The sequence below is a fragment of the Heteronotia binoei genome, chromosome 13 (genome assembly GCF_032191835.1).
Source record: "Heteronotia binoei isolate CCM8104 ecotype False Entrance Well chromosome 13, APGP_CSIRO_Hbin_v1, whole genome shotgun sequence".
NCBI lineage: Eukaryota > Metazoa > Chordata > Lepidosauria > Squamata > Gekkonidae > Heteronotia > Heteronotia binoei.
The window spans coordinates 77,453,317-77,473,542 of NC_083235.1; the positions used below are offsets into that span (position 1 = coordinate 77,453,317).

A 20,226-nucleotide genomic window follows, 5' to 3' on the forward strand; every position below is an offset into this window, starting at 1 on the left:
ACAACAATGGTTTTTTAAATGAAAATTATGCCTTAGTACTAAGAAACTTTGCTTGTTTGCTGGGGGTCTGAACCGAGAAGCCACCTGTTGTGTCCTAGGCTTAAATGGGAGAACTGTTACTTTTGGAGGGAACTGTTACTTTTGGAGGGAAGCTGAACAAGCCAAAACTTGTACTCCACACCAGGGTTCCAGAGAAGGCCTAAGCGTGCCCAATCAGGGAAAGGATTGAAACATAAGTAGCCAATCAACATCTAGGCTCATACTGTACCCTGATAGGCCCTTAGGGCCCTGTAAATAGCCAATCCATGTAGATAGTTAAGGACCAATCAGAAGGGGGCAAGAATTGTATAAAAGAGCGGGAAGTTTGAATAGAGCTCAGTCTGTGTGTGTGTTCCTGAAGTAAAGCTTGCTGAAATCACTCTCCGACTCTGGTCTCTTACTGCGCCAACCCCAGTACTTTACACCACCCCAAGGAAGACAATTTTCTGGAAGTCTGAACTGGACCAGCCACCCTGTGCAAGACAGTTTGCTGGAGGTCTGAATGGACAGGCTGCCCTGAAGAGGACAGGTTGTTGGTGGTCTGGTCTGAGTTAGCAGGCTGGTCTGTGGAGGATAGATTGATTGTTGTCTAATCTCAGATGAACAGGCTGCCATGATGTAATGCTGATGGGGAATGAACAGACCACTGTGAGGAGATCTTATTGCTGTGGGTGGGCTGTCCTGAGGTGGAGGTTGCTGAAGATGTGAATGGACAAGCTGCCCTGGACAGTGTTGTTGCTAATGCATTACTTACTATGGATATCAGTTCTCCCTGCTTTTGTTCTGGTACATCTTGTAATCTTAGCATGTGGGCCACCTGTTCTAGCTCTAATTTTGTTACCCTTTCCTCCTCTTTCTTTTGCACTGATTCTAAACTTTCCACTTTTTGACTAATATATTTTATTTTGATGTCAGATACTTTTACTGTCTGGGCTAGATTTGCAATTTCTTTCTTTGTTTCTGTGATTTGTTTCTGCAGGCTATCTAATTTTGAGCTAAAGCCTCCTATCTGCTCAGTTAAGTTTGCTTGCACTTGAGTCAGTGCAGCCATAAAATAAAATAAAGTGGCATCCCCGGAAAGGATGTCAGTGGAGGCATCTCTAACTCAAGATAGCATGAAAGAACTACAGGATGTCACTTTATTTTGTTTATTCATTGTTGCCACTCTCTTTATTTATATAATTGTTTTCTTCCCTTTAAAGTTCCCCATATTCTTATATTCCTTTCAATTCTGTTCCTCTTAAATATCTTGCTCAAAAGTTGTTCCTTATACACACAACTATTTTGATATTTCGTTCCCCTTCAGTAAGTACACTCAACACACTGATCCCTTTTATGATCTCTTTAATCAAACACTAAAATCACACTAATTAATTCTCTCCGCTTAATTCATTCATCAACTAAAATATCTCTGGTAATCTACTGCTCCAATCAAATTATATACTTATTACTTTCTATACATCCACCTTATTCCAGTTCCCCCACACCATCATTTATCAATTTAATTATTATTATTATGCACAATATATATATGTGTGTGTGTAGATATATATAGCAACAATGACATATCTAAACACTAGCCTCACTCCAATTAATTATATAATCTTTTGTCTCTTGCTCCTTTAAATACTGTTGACCTTTAATCAGATAACATTAGCCCCAACAACAACAGCAGAAGTAACAACAAACGTCCAATACCCACAAAATCTTTCTCCTTTCCCCAGCTTTACTTTCACACACCCTTACATTCGCACTTTCACACCTTTACTACACTCTTCCTACGCTCTTCCTCCTTTAGCCATACAGACATCTACTCCCCCATTGACTCTCTCTCCCACAGACACACACTCATACAACCAATCACACCAATCTCTCCATCACAGTCCTTTATACTTTCTTTTCGTCTTCTCTTATCTTCCCATCTTCCTGTCTTCTTCTTTTCTTTCTCTCAGCCACCCCCCTGCTCTATGTTCTCTCCAAGCCAGAGCACACAGTCACAGTCATGGAATACTTTATTCAGTCCTGCACTTTTAAGATTTCATTAAGTCCAGTTCACCACTCCTTGGTGTTATACTCTGCCCTCACTGTTATTACTTTTCAGTCGCAGGATATTCTAAACGTCCTTCAAAAATAAACGAATTCGGCCACTTCTTCTTCCCACCGTCCCCTGTCACCTCTCCCCTCTACACATAATATTCTTATTAGATTGGTAAAATGTGGTTTGGATCCTATTACTGTTAGATGAAATGGTAGCTGGTTGACAGATCACACAGAGTGCTTGTGAATGGTTCCTCATCCTCTTGGAGAGAAGTGACAAGTGGAGTGCTTCAAGGATCTGTCTTGGGATCTATTTTGTTTATCTTTATAAATGAATTGGATGAAGGAATAGAGGGAATGCTTATTAAATTTGCAGATGATACCAAATTGGAAGGGGTTGCAAATACAGTAGAAGACAGAGTCCAGATACAGGATGATTTTGACAGGCTACAAAACTGAGTTGAAACAAATAAAATAAATTCTAACAGGGATAAATGTAAAGTTCTGCCTTTAGGTTAGAAAAGTCAAAGGTATAATATTAGGATGGGAGAGACTTGTCTTGTCAGTAGTATGTGGAAAAAGGATCTAGGGGGGTCTTAGTGGGTCATACACTGAACATGAGTTAACAGTTTGATATGGTAGCTAAAAAGCCAAATATGATTTTGGGCTGTATCAACAGAAGTATAGTGTCCAGATCATGCAAAGTGATGGTATCGCTTTACTCTGCTCTGGTAAGACCTCACCTAGAGTATTGTGTTCAGTTTTAAGCATCACATTTTAAGAAGGATATAGACAAGCTGGAAAGTGTCCAGAGAAGGGCAACAAAGATGGTGAGGGGTCTGGAGACCAAGTCCTATGAGGACAGGTTGAAGGAGCTGTATATGTATATCCTGGAGAGGAGACAATTGAGAGGTGATATGATCACCATCTTCAAGTACTTGAAGAGCTGTCATGTAGAAGATGGTGCAGAGTTGGGGGAGGGGGGTTGCCCCAGAATGTTGGGCCAGAATCAGTGGGTTGAAATTAAATCAGAAGAGTTTCTATCTAAACATTTGGAAGAACTTCCTGGCAGTTAGAACAGTTCCATAGTGGAACAGGCTTCTTCAGGAGGTAGTGGGCTCTCCTTCTTTGGAGGTTTTTAAGCAGAGGCTAGATGGCCATCTGATAGCAATGCTGATTCTGTGAACTTAGGGGGAGGTATTTGTGATTTTCCTGCATTGTGCGGGGAATTGGACTAGATGACCCTGGAGGCCCCTTCCAAGTTTATGATTCTGTGATTCTATGACCCCCATCTTCTGAGATCCATGCTGACACTCCACTGGTGCCCAGCACCAGTGGACTGGCAGGACAGGTTTGTTGTTCAGCAGCAATGCAATGGGGAAAATAGATGTCTTCCTCCCACGATTAGCCTTGGGCCCCAAGTTTACCTTTATGGTGGAAGGTGAGTCCTCCACCAAGAAACCCCAAAAGCCTTCCCTCCCCCACCAGCCAGTAGCAGAGAGAAGCTTGTAATGGCTCAGTCCTGAACTGGTTGGCTTTAGGAACTCAAAAGTTATAAAGTGGCACCTCCAGTAAAAGAAAAGCTTGCTTGGATGGCTAAATCAGTTGGCTTTGGAAACTCAAAAGGTATAAACTGTATAAGAAAAACTTGCCCAGATGACAGAGGCTTGAAATGGCTTCTGAGCTAGTTGACTTTAGTAACTAAACTTAATAAACTGGCAACCCCAGTAAAATAAAAGCCTTTTTTGTAAATAAAAATAATGTAACCCCAGTAAAAGAAAATTTTCCCCAGAAAGGTTCAGCAGGCTGGTTTTTGAAAATAAAAGGCAAGGGGAAAAAAAAGTAAGAAGAGGCACAGTGGAACAAGCAAGTCGGTTTGTGTAAATAAAACAATCCCAACAAAATAAAAAATAAGGTTTGGGGAAAATAAAAACAAAGGTGACAAAAAGAGCTTGCCCATGTGGCTCAGGTTCCTGAAACCACAGCGGAGCACCTTCCCGGCCGATTTTTCCCACTGTGTGGGGTTGGAGGACAAAAGGAGTCCCTCCAAGCTGATAGAGCACAGAAGCAAGCAGCAGTGAATCGAAGCAGAGAGATACAAGATGGCAACAACTCTTCTCTTCTCCTTCTGCTGCAGCCTGCAAGTGAAACCAGCTGAATCAAGACGTGGCAATACTATACCATCTGCTCCCATAGAGCAGAATGGGAGCTGCACGGCTGGCTCTTAGAGCTGAAAAACAATTATGGGATCACAGTTGAGATAGACTGTAAGAAACACAAACCATAACTGTGACATATATAGGCTACCAACCTTATGAATTTCACAAAAATAGACTGTAAAAAACAATTTTCAATTTTCAACAGAGCTCATTGTTGTTTAGTCATACAGCATACAATCAACTAGTTACAATAATAGACGTGTTTCGTGTTGCCACTTCATCAGTATTGTTAATGTCTTCTTGTTGAGCTGTATGTAGTGAATGAGTAAGCCAGTATCTTTTTAAAAAACATGTGCAAAGTCTTCCACCTCATTGCTGGCCAAAACACTGTCTATGAAGGACTCACCTTAAAAATACAGATAACAATGCTTGGTAAAGTTTGTTGTTACACTAATATTGTGCATTTTGAGGACCCTGGGATGAATTCAAAACTTTATCCCCAAATTATTTAACTCCTAGAGCTGCCAATTAAATATGTACAACTGCTAGGGGCGTTTCTAGGGCTCTCCAGAAGTCCACCACTGGTATTGCCTAGCAATTAATTGAATCAGCTCCAGACTGTCTGGCAAACGAACCACAAAACTAACGACACACCATGGGGAAAAAATGTGATTCATTTTTTAATCAGGGATGACACAATTCAATGAATCAGTTCTAAACAAAGCACAAATCAGCCTGGTTCAAGCTTGAACCACAATCTGTTTTTCAATTTTTGCCCATCCCTGTTTCACATTGATGTATCATGCCTCTTCAGTCCCTCCCCTGCCAATATTTCTGCTATAGGCTTATTTTGTTCACTTGTTACTGGAGGAGGTGTTCGTCAAATTGCCTTATAAAATGATTTCGGGGAATTTTAGTTCATTGGGCAAGATGGCAAAATAATTAGGAAGCTATGGCCAGTTCTTCGCAAGGGACCCCATAGTCAATGAGAATTTGTACTTAAATATAATTAATTTTATTGGGGAATAATCTCAATCACACAAATAAAAATAATTTAAAAACACGCACTCAACACAGGCAATATAGAACAAAGAAAAATAGGTAGGAAAAGACAGGGACGTTTGCATTAGCAGGATAATGATGATTGGGTATACTTTACCTCTCTGGTGGGATGAGAGAAATATCTGCCATGAAGACTAAGGGAAAGGGAAGGGGTAATGTGAGACGATCAGTGTCACTCACAATAATGGGCCCAAACTGCTCAGGATTAGGGGTGGCTCTGACAGCAAGGTAGGGGTACTCTCAGAGGCACACCTGACTGGCCAAAAAGGTGGCCTTATATAGCCAATTTTATATCCTGAAATATCCTCATCATGAGTTCCTGCCCAGTAATAGTTCCCAAGTAATTTTGACAAAAGATTCTCAGAAAGCGATAATGGCTCTCCAAGTGGGCTATATGCTAAGCCAAAGAATATTATACGTGTTAATTTACAGTCAATACCCATCTATTTTATCACCTACAGAGAAGCATAGAAGAGACAAAAGGATTGAAAAGAAAGATGTGTAACAGGATCTGGTTGATGGCTCTAACAATGGTCTATTGACACAAAGAAATTTCCTGGTGAAGTGTCAGGCAGAGTCTATTGTTAAATCGTAGCAGTCCTTTGTTAGCAGTATGACAGTTACATAAGTAAAGCTTATGTAATGATGCTGGTATGTACTACATTGGTCTTTAGGAGCATCTTCATGGAAGCTGCCAGGAAAAATGTTGTCCTTTTAAAACTGTTCAGGAACATGGCTTCCCCTTGGTCTGTAGCTTTCCGTCTTTGCAGGAACTGGAGGTACAGTTGATAGTCTGCATGGCTATGCAGTCAAGGAGTTGTTATAACTGGATAGACAAAGTTGCTAGCAAGGCAAACAGGTGTGTTCTGATCCTGGCCTGGCTCTGCAGAATGACAGTCCTCCCAAACCTGCCTGCATATAATCTCCACTGACAACCCCCCCCCCCCATCCCTGCTTCACAAAGGAGGACCCTCCTTTCACTTATTAATCTGGTCCCCTTACATAAGAGGCCTCTGCTTTCCCTTGAGTTCTCACCAAAAAAGTACCAGATTGGCATCATCATAACACCAACACCTCAACTCCCAAAGTTTGCATTAGCAATTCAAATCCCCCTCCTTAAATTACATTTGGTCAGGCTCATCTCTTTAGTTTTCCAAATGGAAACATTTCCTCCTCCCTCTCCTTCTTTCGGCAGGCAGGCAGGCAGGCAAGATAGATAGATAGATAGATCTGTCCTTTCATCTTAGCAGAATGGAGCAACCTGACTAGGACTGGGTGAAACTCTGGTGTATCAACCTTTGGTCCATCAAACCATCAATGAACTGCTCTTCCATCGCATTGGCTGACTCTGCTTTCCTCCACCCACTGCTGGCCCCAGGACAGATGAGGATTGGCCCTCTGCGGAAACTGCTAGGCAGTGGCTGCTGCTAGGCAACTAACCTTGCTTTTTTCAGTAAAAAGCAGCCAAGCTTGGTTCTCTCAGTAAAAGGCAGCGGGGAGGGGGCCCTTTCAAGTCCTATTTTGGCCTTTGAGGGAGAACTTATTGGTTGACTCTACTAGTCTCTCCCACCTGAGTGGCTGTTGCTAGCCAGCCAAGCTACTTCTGTCATTCTGCCAATGTCATTCTGTCATTGGTTCTGGCAGTTTCTGTCTCTCCCTACTCTCCCATTGGCTAAGCTGCCTGTTGCTCTACTTTGGGCAGGAGAGAAAGAAATCCTTCCTTTGATTGTGTAATGTACTCAGTGACGAGACGTGTAGAAGGCAACATACTTTATTAGAAGGTACATTACGGAACTGAGACACGCGGGCCGGGATCTACTTTATATACATTTATCCCAGAACAGCCCCCGAGCTGGTGCATCCGGGGCGGCGATTAGAACGTCATCGAAAAATGGCTGCACTCCGGGGATCCCTTTAAGGAGAGAGTCCATTATGCTCTGAAAAATCCCCGGAGCTACGCTAACCCCAAATTGTAGCCGCCGAACCCTGAAAGCTCCCCTGTGAGTCACTATGGTCTGTGCCTCAGCTGTCTTGGCGTCGACCAGTAGTTGCTGGTACGCTTGGGCTAAATACAGCTTTCCAAAAATTTTGGACCCTGCTAGTGCCGCCAGTACATGGCTAACCACCGGGACGGGGTAGGGGTTGTCCTGGAGCGCTTTGTTTATTGTGCACTTGTAGTCAGCGCAAATTCTCACGTCCCCATTGGGTTTCACCGGCGTGACTATGGGGGTTTCCCAGGCCGCATAAGGCACTGGTTCTAGGACACCTTGGGCTGTGAACCGGTCCAGTTCCGCCTCTATCTTTGGTTTTAAGGCAAACGGGACTCGCCTCACCTTAAGCCGGATCGGCCTGACCAGGGGATCGAGTGGCAGGGTGATGGGCGGCCCTTTGTAACTCCCCAGGGACCCATCGAAAACTGCCTGGAACTCCCAGCAGACGTCCTCAAAATTGCCCGTCTGCACTTGCTCCACCCCCACTAACTGGATCCCTAACGGTTGAAACCAGGCCAGCCCCAGTAAGGTTGTGAGCTGGCACTTGACCACCAGGATGTCCAGTGGCCCCCGGAAGTTCTCTCTCTACCCGTACCCGGGCCCACCCCACGATGTGCACCGGGTTTTTCTGGAAGTCCTTCAGAACAAAGTCAGCCGGCCTCAGGTGGAGGCGGCGGCAAGGACACAGTTTCCTTAGGGTTTCCTCCGAAATTATGGAGATGGAGGAACCCGAGTCCACCTCCATGAGGCATGGGGCGCCCTCTATGAGGACCGTCATTTTGACCTTGTCGGGGGCAGAGAGGGGCAAGTTCAATACCTGCAGGCTGGTTGACGCTGTCGTGTGGGCCTCGGTGGAGTCGTGATGTGCTGTCGGTCGCCGGCAGCTGTTCTTGGCCCGGCAAGCCCGAGCAATGTGGCCCATCTTCCCACAGCTTTGGCAGTCCATGTTGCGGTATGGACAGTCCCTCCTCTTGTGGGGGTCGCCGCAGCTGGCACATTTGATGGTGGGAGGTCTCTCCATCGCTCGCTGTCTCGTGGGGGCTCTTGGGTCCGCTCCTTGTGGCTGCCGGAGCTGGAAAGCCTCTTCGTCCTCCCGATCACCCGGTGCCATCTCTTCATGGTGGACTGCCTCTCCACGTGGGTGGCTGTACGCTTTGGTGGCCCTCTCGAAGGCCGTCGCCTCGTTGAAGGCTTGTTGGAGGGTGAGCTCTTCCTTGGCGAAGAGCTTCTGCTGCAGCCTTTCGTCATGGAGGCCCCAGACGAATTGGTCCCTGAGAGCCTCCTCCCGCTTGTCGAAACTGCAGTTTCCTGCGATCTGGCGGAGAGTGGCCAGGTAGACTGCAGCCGTTTCCCCGGGCTTCTGATCCCTCTTGTGAAAGAGGAATCTGCGGGCAACAAGGGATGGTTGGGACGAGAAGTGCCCTGTGAGGAGTCTGACGACCTCCCTGCATGTCCTCTCGGTGAGCTTTGTTGGGGCAGAGAGGCCTCGTGCGATTTCGAAGGTTGCCTCTCAGCAGTCGCTCAACAGGACGTCCCTCATTTGGTTGTCATCCGTGATCATGTTGGCCCTCAGGTAGCACTCGACCCGTTCAGTGTAGGTCTCCCAACGTTCGGGGTTGAATTCAGCAAGATGGCCCGTCGTTACGCTAGAGTTCGCCATTGTGGCGGTGGGCGTCTCAGTTTCTTGCGGTCCTGCGCCTTCCTCGTCTCCAGCCAGGTCAGCTGCTTTCCACTGGGGAAGCCTTCCTAGCTGGATCCCACCTTTGTCGCCAGTGTAATGTACTCAGTGACGAGACGTGTCGAAGGCAACATACTTTATTAGAAGGTACATTACGGAACTGAGACACGCGGGCCGGGACCCGCTTTTTATACATTTATCCTGGAACAGCCCCCGAGCTGGCCAGCCCAATCCTGGCCAGTCAAACTTCCCGCTGCTGGTCTTGATAGGCGGAGTCTTTTCCCACGCTGCGCAGGGTGACCAAGGGACTTCCCCTGGTCGCCCTTTACTGCGGGGCCGCATGGTGCTTAGTTTAAGCACAAGACACTACAGATTGGCTGAGGGATGGAGGAGGAAGGAAAGAGCCATAGAGAAAGCTTTCTCATGATTGTCTGAGGAAGAGGGAAGGCTTTCTCTCAATTGGCAGAGGACTCCCATGATAGGCTGAGAACTCCTCCCTATCATCCTCTGGAGGGAAAACAGAGACAGATATACAGACCAGATATACAGAGAAAGATAAGGAGGGAAAGTGAGAGACAGATTGAAGTCCTGTGCTTAAGACCAACAATGTTATCAGAGAGGGGGTGTTGGTCTGAAAGGTATCACTAAATGCCTCTGAGGAAGAACTCATTGGGGCAGTCCTGACTAGGGATGCCAGTTGGTGGGAAATTCCTACAGATTTTGTGCTGGAGTTTGAGGAGGGCATAGGAGTTAGGTCTTCAGAGTGGGGTCTGCCAGACCCAGGTTCTTGCTGTTGAAGCTGACTGGGTGGTTGCAGGCCACTTTCAGCCTAACCTGCATCATAGAGTTGTTGTGTAGGTCAAAGGGGAGAGAGGAGAACAATATAAGCTGCTTTGGTTTCCCCCACTGTGGAGAGAGACTGTCTTTTCCTTAGGCAGAGGCTGCAGGGAGTGGGGAAGTGATGGAAAGCTGAAATCATAGGGTCAGATAAAGGGAAGTAGATATGGTTGCCAACGCCAGATTAGGAAATTCTTGGGAGCCTGGAGAGGGTGGGGTTTGAGGAGGGGTGTGACTGCAGACCGGTACATACACTATACCCCCAAACCAGCCATTTCCTCCAGGGGAACCATTGTTGCCAATCTCCATGTGAGGTCTAGAGATCACTCAGAATTACTAGAATTTTAGAACTGAGATACTTCAGAAATTTTTATTGGAAGATGCACAGAGCTCAGGCAGTAGCAAAATTGTTACATTGTAAGAGGAAATATCTGGAAGAACCTTGATTTCATGGACTGTAATCTTATGAGTTGTCTTGTTGTTCTGATCTTTGACTGAAATATTGAGCACCAAGACCTATACAGTCTGCTTAAGAAAACTAGCAACGCCATGCCCTCTGCCATTCTTTATGGCAGATTTAACAAGACAGCATACTCAGTCAGATACTGTCTCTGTAAACAAAAATGTGTGGAGTCAGTTACTCATATTCTTCTTTATTGTAATTTGTATACAGATCTTCGTCACAAATATTTACATCCTCTTTTAGTTAGCATGGTTGATTGTTCTGATGCACTTAAGGTCTATAGTCTTTTGAACAATACTTCATCTAGTGTCACTGAGAAAGTGGCTAAGTTTCTTTATTCTATTTTAAAGGCACGCCAGAGGATCTCATAGAAATAGTTTATGTTTATGCTTTTCCTGATATATATGTAGGCAATCGTTCCATTTTATCTTTTTTTTTAATCAATTTGCTCTGATATATATATCTATATATTTTATGCCAATAAAGGCTAACTTGACTTGTCTGAAATAAATATTGATTGACCACTGCTCTCCAGATGGCAGAGATCAGCTTCCCTTGAGGTGGTGGGGGAGTGAATGCCTTCCCATGGATAGGTGGGAAGACAGCAAGGGAGGGGGCACTTGCCCAGACCCTCTTTCTAGAGCCTGTTGTATTTTTCTCTTCAATGGGCCTTATTCCTAGTGTGTGTGTGTGTGTGTGTAAGCTCAGACCAGCAGACATTGTTCTTCCCTCCACCTTGGGAGTGGTAACATTCTCCTCGTGATCTGACAGAATTTTACAAGTGACTAGTGCAAACTGGTAGATAGGTGCAGTGTGATGAGTTACTACTTGGTAAATGGTTGTTTTTGCTCACTTGTGGCTATTGATTTTTGTTGTTGTTTCTTCAGGGACTTCCCTGCACATATAAACACTGTAGTCCTGATATATCCTTAAGATCTCTACTTTTAATTTGAAATGGAATACTTTCCATGTTTGGAAATTTTTATGTTTGATTTATGGTGTAGCCTTTCTTTTTTCTTTTTTAATCTTAAAATGGTGACTTTGTATTTGAAAAACATTGGGATGTTTTTGGCAGGATATTTAAGTCTGGTCTCTCCCCCCCTACATCCCTGTGTTTACCATTTTTATTGAATAGGAGATAAATGAAACTATTCAGTCATGGTGCAGATGCAGGATTATAAATGGAAGATTAATGTGATTTATTGAACCATGGTACATGGAGTAGCCCACAAAGCAGTACAGGAGAAAGAGTCTGAACAAATTTGAAATAACAAAGATAGTTGCTTTGTTCCACCAGATTTCAGTATCTGAAGTGAAAGCCATGGTGGAAGGGCAGTTTGAAGAACTGTTGAAAGCAGTCAAGAAGACCCACTCTGATGTACTGGCTTTTCTAGAAGAAAGGGAACATGCTGCGGTTAATCATGCCAATGGTATAAAGATACACCTTGAAAAGAAACGAATGACCATGGTGGAATGTAAGAACTGGCTGGAGAAGATGATGGCCACCAACACCAATGACATCCTCTTTCTAAAGGTACTTTAAGTGATGATGATGATAATGATGATGCAAGTGGCCTGTGTGTTGACTACAAATAGTTAATATGTTTAAGTTAGCCTGAGGCATGTTTCATTTCACTGCATTCTTTTCTAGACATTCTATAAAAGCCAGTAATATAAAAACAAAATTAATATGAAGTTGCATAAATCCAGGAACATATGTACAAATACAAAATTAAGCTAAAGAGAAGAGAGAAAGAGGAGAAGGAGAAAGAGAAAGAGAAGGAGGAGATTGGATATATACCCTGCCTTCACTACCCGAAGAAGTCTCAGAGTGGCTTACAATCTCCTTTCCTTCCCCTCCCCACAACAGACACCTTGTGAGCTGTTGTGAGCTCTCCCTGAACTGCTCTTGAGCAGAACAGCTCTGAGAGAGCTATGATTAGTCACTCCAGCAGTTGCATGCAGAGGAGCAAGGAATTAAAACTGGTTCTCCCTGATAAGAGTCCACACACTTAACCACTTAACCACAGTGGTTCTTGAGTAGTCACTGAAACCACTGACTGGCCATTAATCTCATAATTGTAAAAATGCCAGAACTCTAAAGCAGATAAGATAAACCCAAGACATGTGGGAGGCAATGGAATCACATCCTTTTATCTTCCGTGAAGGCTTTACAAACCATTGGGATGGTAACAAAGGTGAAGCTCACATGGATTTGGGCCAGTAAACTCACCCAAAGAGTATACAAAATAAAAATGTATTAAGCAAATCAAAATACTTTCTCAAAGGCCAGAGAATATAGTTCAGCAAAGGAGAACGCCCAGAAAATAATAAAACTAAAATAACGAACTACTCACATTAATCCTATTCAGTTTTATTGTTCCTTGAGGCTTTATGTCTGGAGATAATACCAGTAGAGACTCTTGCAGCAAGGAAGGGGGGGAAAGAATAATAAGGAACTAACCAAACTTCTGTATAGCTATTCATATAGGAAGTATTAGCCATAACATTGGCCCTTTTCACACTTACCAGTGGAAGCCGGAAGGGAGTCGGTATTGTGCTGCCTTGCAGTAATCCGAGACAGGGATGGGAGTTTTCAGACACATGTTTTTTTTTTCCGATAGGGTTCCGTGATTGAAGCGAGCCATTTCACACTGTTCCGCTCTTATCTCGCTTTCACCAGCGCCAGCGGTTTTTACTTGCCGGCTCGTGATCTCCAGCTTATTTTTTTTTTTTTGGAACGTCAGGCAAAGATCCCTATAGCGCTATAGCGACGTATCACAACAGCAACACCATAGAGATGGCTAGGCTCTATTGAGATAAGTTACCAGGTTTCAGCGACGGCGATATCTGGCATATTAATGGAGTCCAGGCATCCCTATGGTGATGCTGTTGTGATACATCGCTATAGCGCTCTTAGCCGGACGTTCCCCCCCAAAAAAGCTGGAGATTGCGCGCGCCGGCGGGCGAAAAAGGGCGCAAAAACTGCTCCCGGGTTAGATACTGGACATTTCACACAGCACCCCATAGCAATTTCAACCCGGAAGAAGGGGTTGAAAAGTGGAAGAAGCTGCTCTTTGTTAGTAACGACTCAGGCATGCCTCAGTACCGGGACAGCCACGGGACTGTGTGAAAAGGTGAGAGTATTCCGGTAGCAGCCAGTTACTGAATCGGGTCTGTCTGAAATGCCAGCAGAAACCCGTTACTGTTCAGTAACTGACCAGCTGGCATACCGGAATACTTAGGCTGTGTGAAAAAGATCATACTAACCTCCCTCAACCAATCATTGTGGAATTTTTCCAAAGTATGAGCAACTCAGCAGAAATGTGTTAACTAATTAGGCCAGCCTGGGAGAGTGGCCTTGAATAGAAATTGGTTTGTGGGAGTGATGGCATCTGTGAAAATGAAAAGCCAATTTATAGCAGGAAAATTCCTTCAATGATGGATACTCTCTTGACATCTGCCCCAGTGCCCCCACTTTTACCTCCCCTCCGCCTGGCTAGGACCCAGTGAGCTGCCGCTAGGATATGGTGACTTGCATGTAAGTCTTGTCCAGTATGTGTGACTACTCTTGTAGCTATTACTGAAAGACAGAAAGAGTAGGGGGAGGCAAGGGAGAAGGGCACAACATCAACTACAACTTTGTACAATGCTGGAAGTATGGTAAACTGTGATGTTCTGTGGTATAGCACCATAGTGATCTGTGTTACACTCAGCCATTTTGAAGCTTCTGGGAAGAATGAACTGGTACTTTAAACTCCAGCTCAGTGCATGGGGAAACCAAATCCAAGGTGAATGCTTTTTAGAGTTCAAATACTGTGCTAACTGAAAACTATATATATATATGGGTATTTATTAACTATATATATATATGGGTATTTATTAACAGGAATACTGCGAATTCAAAAAGACAGCAGGAGATGATACATTGCCCAGTGTGTATATTGGTTTAAAAGACAAGTTGTCAGGGATTCGAAAGATCGTCTCAAATTCCACTGATCATCTTTTACAACTTTTACGAACTACCTACAATGATAAATTGCAAGAGTTTGCCAAAGATGGTGAGTATACCCACCTGTCCCTTCCAGTAATCCTTTCACATACTGTTTCTAGAACCAACTGGCTTATCTTCCTTCTCTTTTAACAGAGGATGCTGGTGTCAAAACCACGGTGTCTGCAATTGTCCCATCCAAACATCGCCTGTCAGCTCCAGAACCCGAGAGCAGGAGTGACTTCCTTAAATGTAAATCCTGGGCTGCCTTATGGCACAGGCTTTCTGATTTGTATCTTACAAATGGTGGCTTTGCATTTGCAAAATATGGGGACAGTGAGCAAGTTTTTATTTCTAAGCTTCGGACTCAAGGTGGCGTACAAAACTACCAGATCAAACACCCCCCGCCCCCCCAAGATTAAAACATCACAAAACATGGGATAATAATAATCAAAGAGTAGCCACTCACACATGATGCCTCCTTATACTGAATCAAGCTATCTATCCATCAAGACCAGGATCGTCTACTCTGGCAGTGGCTCTCCAGGGTATCAGGTAGATCTCTTTCACATCACCTACTTCCCAGTGCTTTTAAGTGAGGATACGGGAATCTTGGGATCTTCTGTATATAAAGCAGAGGCTCTTCAACTGAACCATATCCTCTTCTGTCAAGTCAACATAAAAGATTGATTTACATATTGAAAGCCATGTCAAAACAGCTCAGCCTTACATCTCCTTCTAAAAGTTAAATGAGTCGAAGTATTGTAGATAACCTGGACTAAACTTCTCTAAAGTGTTGCAGCTGCCAAGATTGAATAGGGACAGTCTTCAATGAACAACAGGCTGAAATAATCAGAAGGCACTGTTAAAAGGAACATGGGATCACAAAGGTTCCTACTGGAAGAGGTGTTCCTTCAAGCATATCAGCCTTAGACCTTAAAAGTAATAACCAGCAGCTTGATATTAACGCAGAAGCCAGCAGGCTGTCAGGGGAAGGCATTAAGCTCATGTGTTGTATGTGTGTGGTGATCTGCCCCATATAGAAGACAGGCAACTGCATTCTAAATGAGCTGCAGCTTGTAGGTAGTTTTCAAGGGCAGCCCCACATATAGTGTATTATAATAGGCCCATCTCAAAGTTGCAGTGATGTGGATCAATGTGGCTAGTTCAGCTAAGTTCAAGAAAGACACCAGCTTCCTCGTCACATGAAGGTGGGAAAAAGCTGTTTTTACTACTGCCACAATCACTTTCTAACTAAAGGGCCAAGTCCTAACTTAAAGGCATCCAAACTCTTATCTGAATCAGTTGCAGACGATTCAATGCATTTAAATAAGCACTCATCAAGGCTGCTTAACTAAATGGGACATATTGTGGGAGTAACATTTCCCTATGCATGTTTTAAGGCTATAATACTTAGTGTCTCAGGAGCCACATGTGGCTGTTTCACACACAACTTGTGGCAGTTTTTAACACCAGTCCCCAATGTGGCACCAAGCCCATGTTCCAGGAAAGTAGGCAAGGCCCTTGCCTAGTAGGACTTTGGCTGCCACCTTGAAACAGTGCAGGGACTAGTGGGCAGGAACGCTTCCCTGAATTGTGAACCAGAGATGGATATAAAGGACCCATCCCCTCCAACAACCCCCACCCTTCTCCACACTCTCATGCAAGCAACTGTCGGAAGGACAGCAAGCTGGCCAAAGAGAAAAGAAAGTAAAACTACCACTATGGCAGCCATCGAGGAAGAGCAAGTTGACCGCAGCATGGTAATACAGATTTTACTCTCTTCTTTCGTAGCTTATTCTCCTTCAGGCACAATAGCAGTTTCACTTTCTCACCTGAGCTACTGTGCCTCAAGCTGAGGAAAAGGGGTAAGGCACAGAAGGAAGGCCTTCCAGTCACTATCAGTGTTCCCTTTAAGCTGAGTTAGTGTGAGCTAGCTCACAGATTTTTAGCCTCCAGTTCACACGTTCTCGTCTTAGCTCAGGAAGGATGGCCCCAGAGCACACTAATTTATGCAGCAGTTCACAACTGTAATGCCAGTAGCTCACAAAGTAGAATTTTTGCTCACAAGACTGCAGCTTAGAGGGAACATTGGTCACTATAGATAGGGTAATTAAGGTTCAGCAGTGGAGAGAGACATCCCTTTGTAATCAGACAGACTAATTCAAAAGGTTACAGTTATATATTTAATAATTATAGTGTTATATCATACGTGAGTATTGTGGGTTAGTACACAGATGGGGTTGCCATACTCCAGGTGGGGTCTGGAGATCTCCAATAATTTCAACTGCTCTCCAGTCTACAGAGATCAGTTCCCCTGGAGAAAATGGCTGTTTTGGAGGGTGAACTCAAAATGGATTATGCTTTGTCTTAATTGTGCACATTGCAGCCAGACCAAAAAGTATGAAACCTTCGTAATTAAATATTATTGTAAAGTCTAATATTGGTCTTTGTATAATTTGAGATACTTGTTAGGTAAATAATACTATATCTAATGGCAAAAACTATTTTTCCCCTTCTCTAGATATCATTCCATTAACATTTGACCCAGTTACAGCTCATCGGTACTTGAGGCTGTTGGATGACAACCACAAAGTCACCAATACCACACCGTGGGAGCACCCATACCTAGATCACCCAGAGCGATTTCAGAACTGGCGCCAAGTTCTAACAGGGAAAAGTTTGTATATCGGGCGCTACTACTTTGAAGTTGATATCTCGGGGGCTGGTGTTTGTGTTGGCATGACGTACAAGAGCATTGACTGCAAAGGTTCTGAAAGCAACGGCTGTATCTCGGGGAATAACTTCTCCTGGTGTCTTAAGTGGAATGGCAAGGAGTTCTCAGCTTTTCACAGTGATGTGGAGACACCACTGAAAACCCAGGGATTTGGCAGGATAGGAGTCTATTTAGATTACCCCAGGGGCACCCTTTCCTTTTACGGTATCACTTTGGATACCATGACTCTCCTGCATAAATTTGAATGCAAGTTTGCTGAACCACTGTACCCTGCCTTCTGGTTACCAAAGAAGGAAAACTGTGTGCAAATTGTCAGATTACAAGAAGAAGCTCAGCAGAACTCAATACCTCCTGCTCCCTTAGGAGAAGCAGTGACAAATACAAAGTCTGTTGATTCATAATGGAGTCAGTTATTGAATGATAGGTCATGGGAAATGCTTACCAAATGTATGTCAGTTCCAATCCAATCCAATCCAAATACCTTTATTGGCATAGAAATAAGAAGTACATCATATCATATTTACATGGAGTTTCAGCTATAAAAACCAATCAAACATCAAGAAGGGGAGCTAGTCTTTTGCTCCCTGATTGTTATGGCAGTCAAAAGATACTTTGCAACCCGGCTTGTGATATGGGAACGTTGGTCAGATAGTAGGGAAAAAAACTAACTTCGCTTCAGGTAATCCATAAAAATTAGACAGAACAGGTTTGATTATACAGTCCCGCACGTCCCCATAAAAATCACAATAAAGTAAGACATGGGCGACCGTTTCAAGGTGCCTTCCATTACATGGGCAGACTCTATCCTGATAAGGGATGTTGGCAAACCTCCCAGACAATACCGCTGAAGGTAGAACATTGAGTCTTGCTAGCATAAAAGAGTGACATAACTGGGGTGAAGTAATCTGGGGAAGGTAGGCAGCAGGCAGCCCATGATCTGAGAAGATACAAAATGCTAAAGGGGAACAAGTTTTATGTCCAGAAGAACAAAGGGACTGTTTCTCAATATCTAAGATCCTCTGTTTCAGGATTCCGAATGCCTGTGTTTCACATAGCATTCAGAGGTTGTCCAAGGGTACACCTATGGAATGTATTTTCTTCTGAATCTGACTATACCAAGTGGAAACGAAGGAATCCTCTAGCATCATATGGATATAACTAACAGGGTCTTCCCTAAATTGTAGGCGGAGCCAAAACTTTATGGTTAGTAGCCATGCCCTGGTCTCAGTCAAATGGGTTCTAGTCTCGAGGCACATTGCAGCATAGCTGACACAGTTGGGGCCCCTAAAATACAACGTAAAAATGCTGCCTGAATTTGCTCAAGTTGGAAATTGAGGGCGCAAACCCAAATGGAGATCCCATATAACAACTGAGAAACTGTTTTATCATTAAAAACACGAATGGCAGCTGGGACAAATTGATTGCTGTTCTTGTAAAAAAAGCTAACCACCGCAGATGAACTACACCTTGCTGAGAAGACTGCTTGCTTGTGTTGTACTGTCCAGTTACGATTATATTGGAAAAAGACTCCCAAGTATTTGAAAGATTTCACCTGTTCAATATTATTTCCCTTGAGGCACCAGCTTTGTGGTTTCCAGGACTTTGAAAAAACTAAAATTTTGGATTTTACATAGTTTATAGACAGGAAATTTGTCTCGCAATATGGTGCCCAAAACCAAGATATTGAGGCTTACGATCTCTATCTTGCCCATGTGTAACTGTGAATTTTGATTTTGCTGTATGTACTTGTGTTTTGTTGTGAGGTATTGATATGTTTTGTCCCATCATGCAATGCAAGCGATCGGGTCTATTTGCATAACTCAGCCCCTCTCCCCGGGAAGGGCCGACTAGACCCAAAGCACCTTGAAACATGTATAATGAATTAAGTGCAATGAACCCGCCCCCCTCCAAGCAGCAGAGTTGGTTAGGGGATGGAACTTTGAATGATTGACAGGACACCTTCATTTTGTTTGTATTTGGATTGTTCTATCTTTCACCAGGAATAGGGGAGTTTCCTGTCAACCAGAAGACTTCAAATAGGCCCTAAAAAGAGATCAGGTTGATACCGGGTCCCTCAGAGCCATAAAGGCTCTAGATTAAAATGGAGAAGGCCTACTAAGGTTGACTTCTCCAAACCCAATGCAAGGGGAGGGGCATCATACAAATTTACACTCCCTGGTTCGGAGTTCCAGCCTACTGGCCATTTTCCCCACAGGAAACATGACAGTCTGTGCCACATCTCCTGAGGCATATGTATAGATGTGTTTTCATGACATAGTGTGTTGAAACCAGCCTCCGCAAAACAAGACATCTGGGCCTGATGGTGGGGAAAATGACAATGCTTAATGTTGAGGACTTTTGAATTATGACATATTGTGCAATGTGTTGACGCATAGGCTTCCCCCAGAAGCTCTGCAGTTGTCTGTTTGCATATGCAGATCGGAGTCTCCCCTTATTCGGAAGTGGCTGTGCTATATGGAGCCGGGTCTGAATGAGCGGAGAAACCCGATCTCACTCGGGTAGTGTCGATAATTTCCACGTTGAGCATGCTCCGTGTAGGAATTAGATTGGCTTTTTAAAAAGGACATTCAAGATACAAGGTGGGGAGAGAATTAACGTATCCCGGCAGGCATCCTCTCTCTCTCTCTCTCCACCAGGAAATAAAACATGACATGGGTACTGAAGAAAAACCTCCTCCACCCCCACACGAGAAGCTTATCGAGGGGGGGAGGACGAAGATGAACAGGAAGACTCAATATTAGATAGTAGATAGGAAACGAATGTATTAGACTAAATGTAGGAATGTAATGTGTGTGCTAAAATATAATCATGAATTTAGAGATGTATACATGTATTCTTTGAATCACTTTATGTATGATTTACCCCGTTTGAATTATTGCAATGATTTTTTAATGAAATGAAATAACCCTTATATTATGCTTTTAACCAAATGCTATATATGATATGTATTTAACCACACTGCTAATTTTGATTGTCCCCATTCCCTAGTCTTTGAGGAAGTAGCCTTTGGCCCATTGGACTTAGAATTTTTGAAATTGATTTTTGAATAGTTAGCTTAGTGGCTCCATGTTCTAGTTAAGAGGGACACCCCGATTAACACTTTGCTCTCAACGAGGATGTCGCCTGTCAAGACCAGCTAAGGACGGTGTTGCAAGTCAAGGCCTCATCTCTACATAATGACGGGGGGTCTTGAAGGGGGGCGGATCTGTGA

At 43.9% G+C, this 20,226-nt stretch overlaps 1 protein-coding gene across 1 annotated transcript in view; it reads left to right on the plus strand.

Moving 5' to 3' along the window:
* Positions 1 to 17,433, plus strand: part of TRIM16 (tripartite motif containing 16) — a 32,854-nt gene extending 15,421 nt beyond the window's left edge. Inside the window, exons 3-6 of the mRNA XM_060253120.1 lie at positions 11,564 to 11,800; positions 14,156 to 14,327; positions 14,414 to 14,509; positions 16,782 to 17,433. Of these exons, the coding sequence (XP_060109103.1) occupies positions 11,564 to 11,800; positions 14,156 to 14,327; positions 14,414 to 14,509; positions 16,782 to 17,395 (1,119 nt within the window). The 3' untranslated portion in view covers positions 17,396 to 17,433. The remainder of the gene's footprint in view (positions 1 to 11,563; positions 11,801 to 14,155; positions 14,328 to 14,413; positions 14,510 to 16,781) is intronic.
* Positions 17,434 to 20,226: the final 2,793 nt, after the last annotated feature.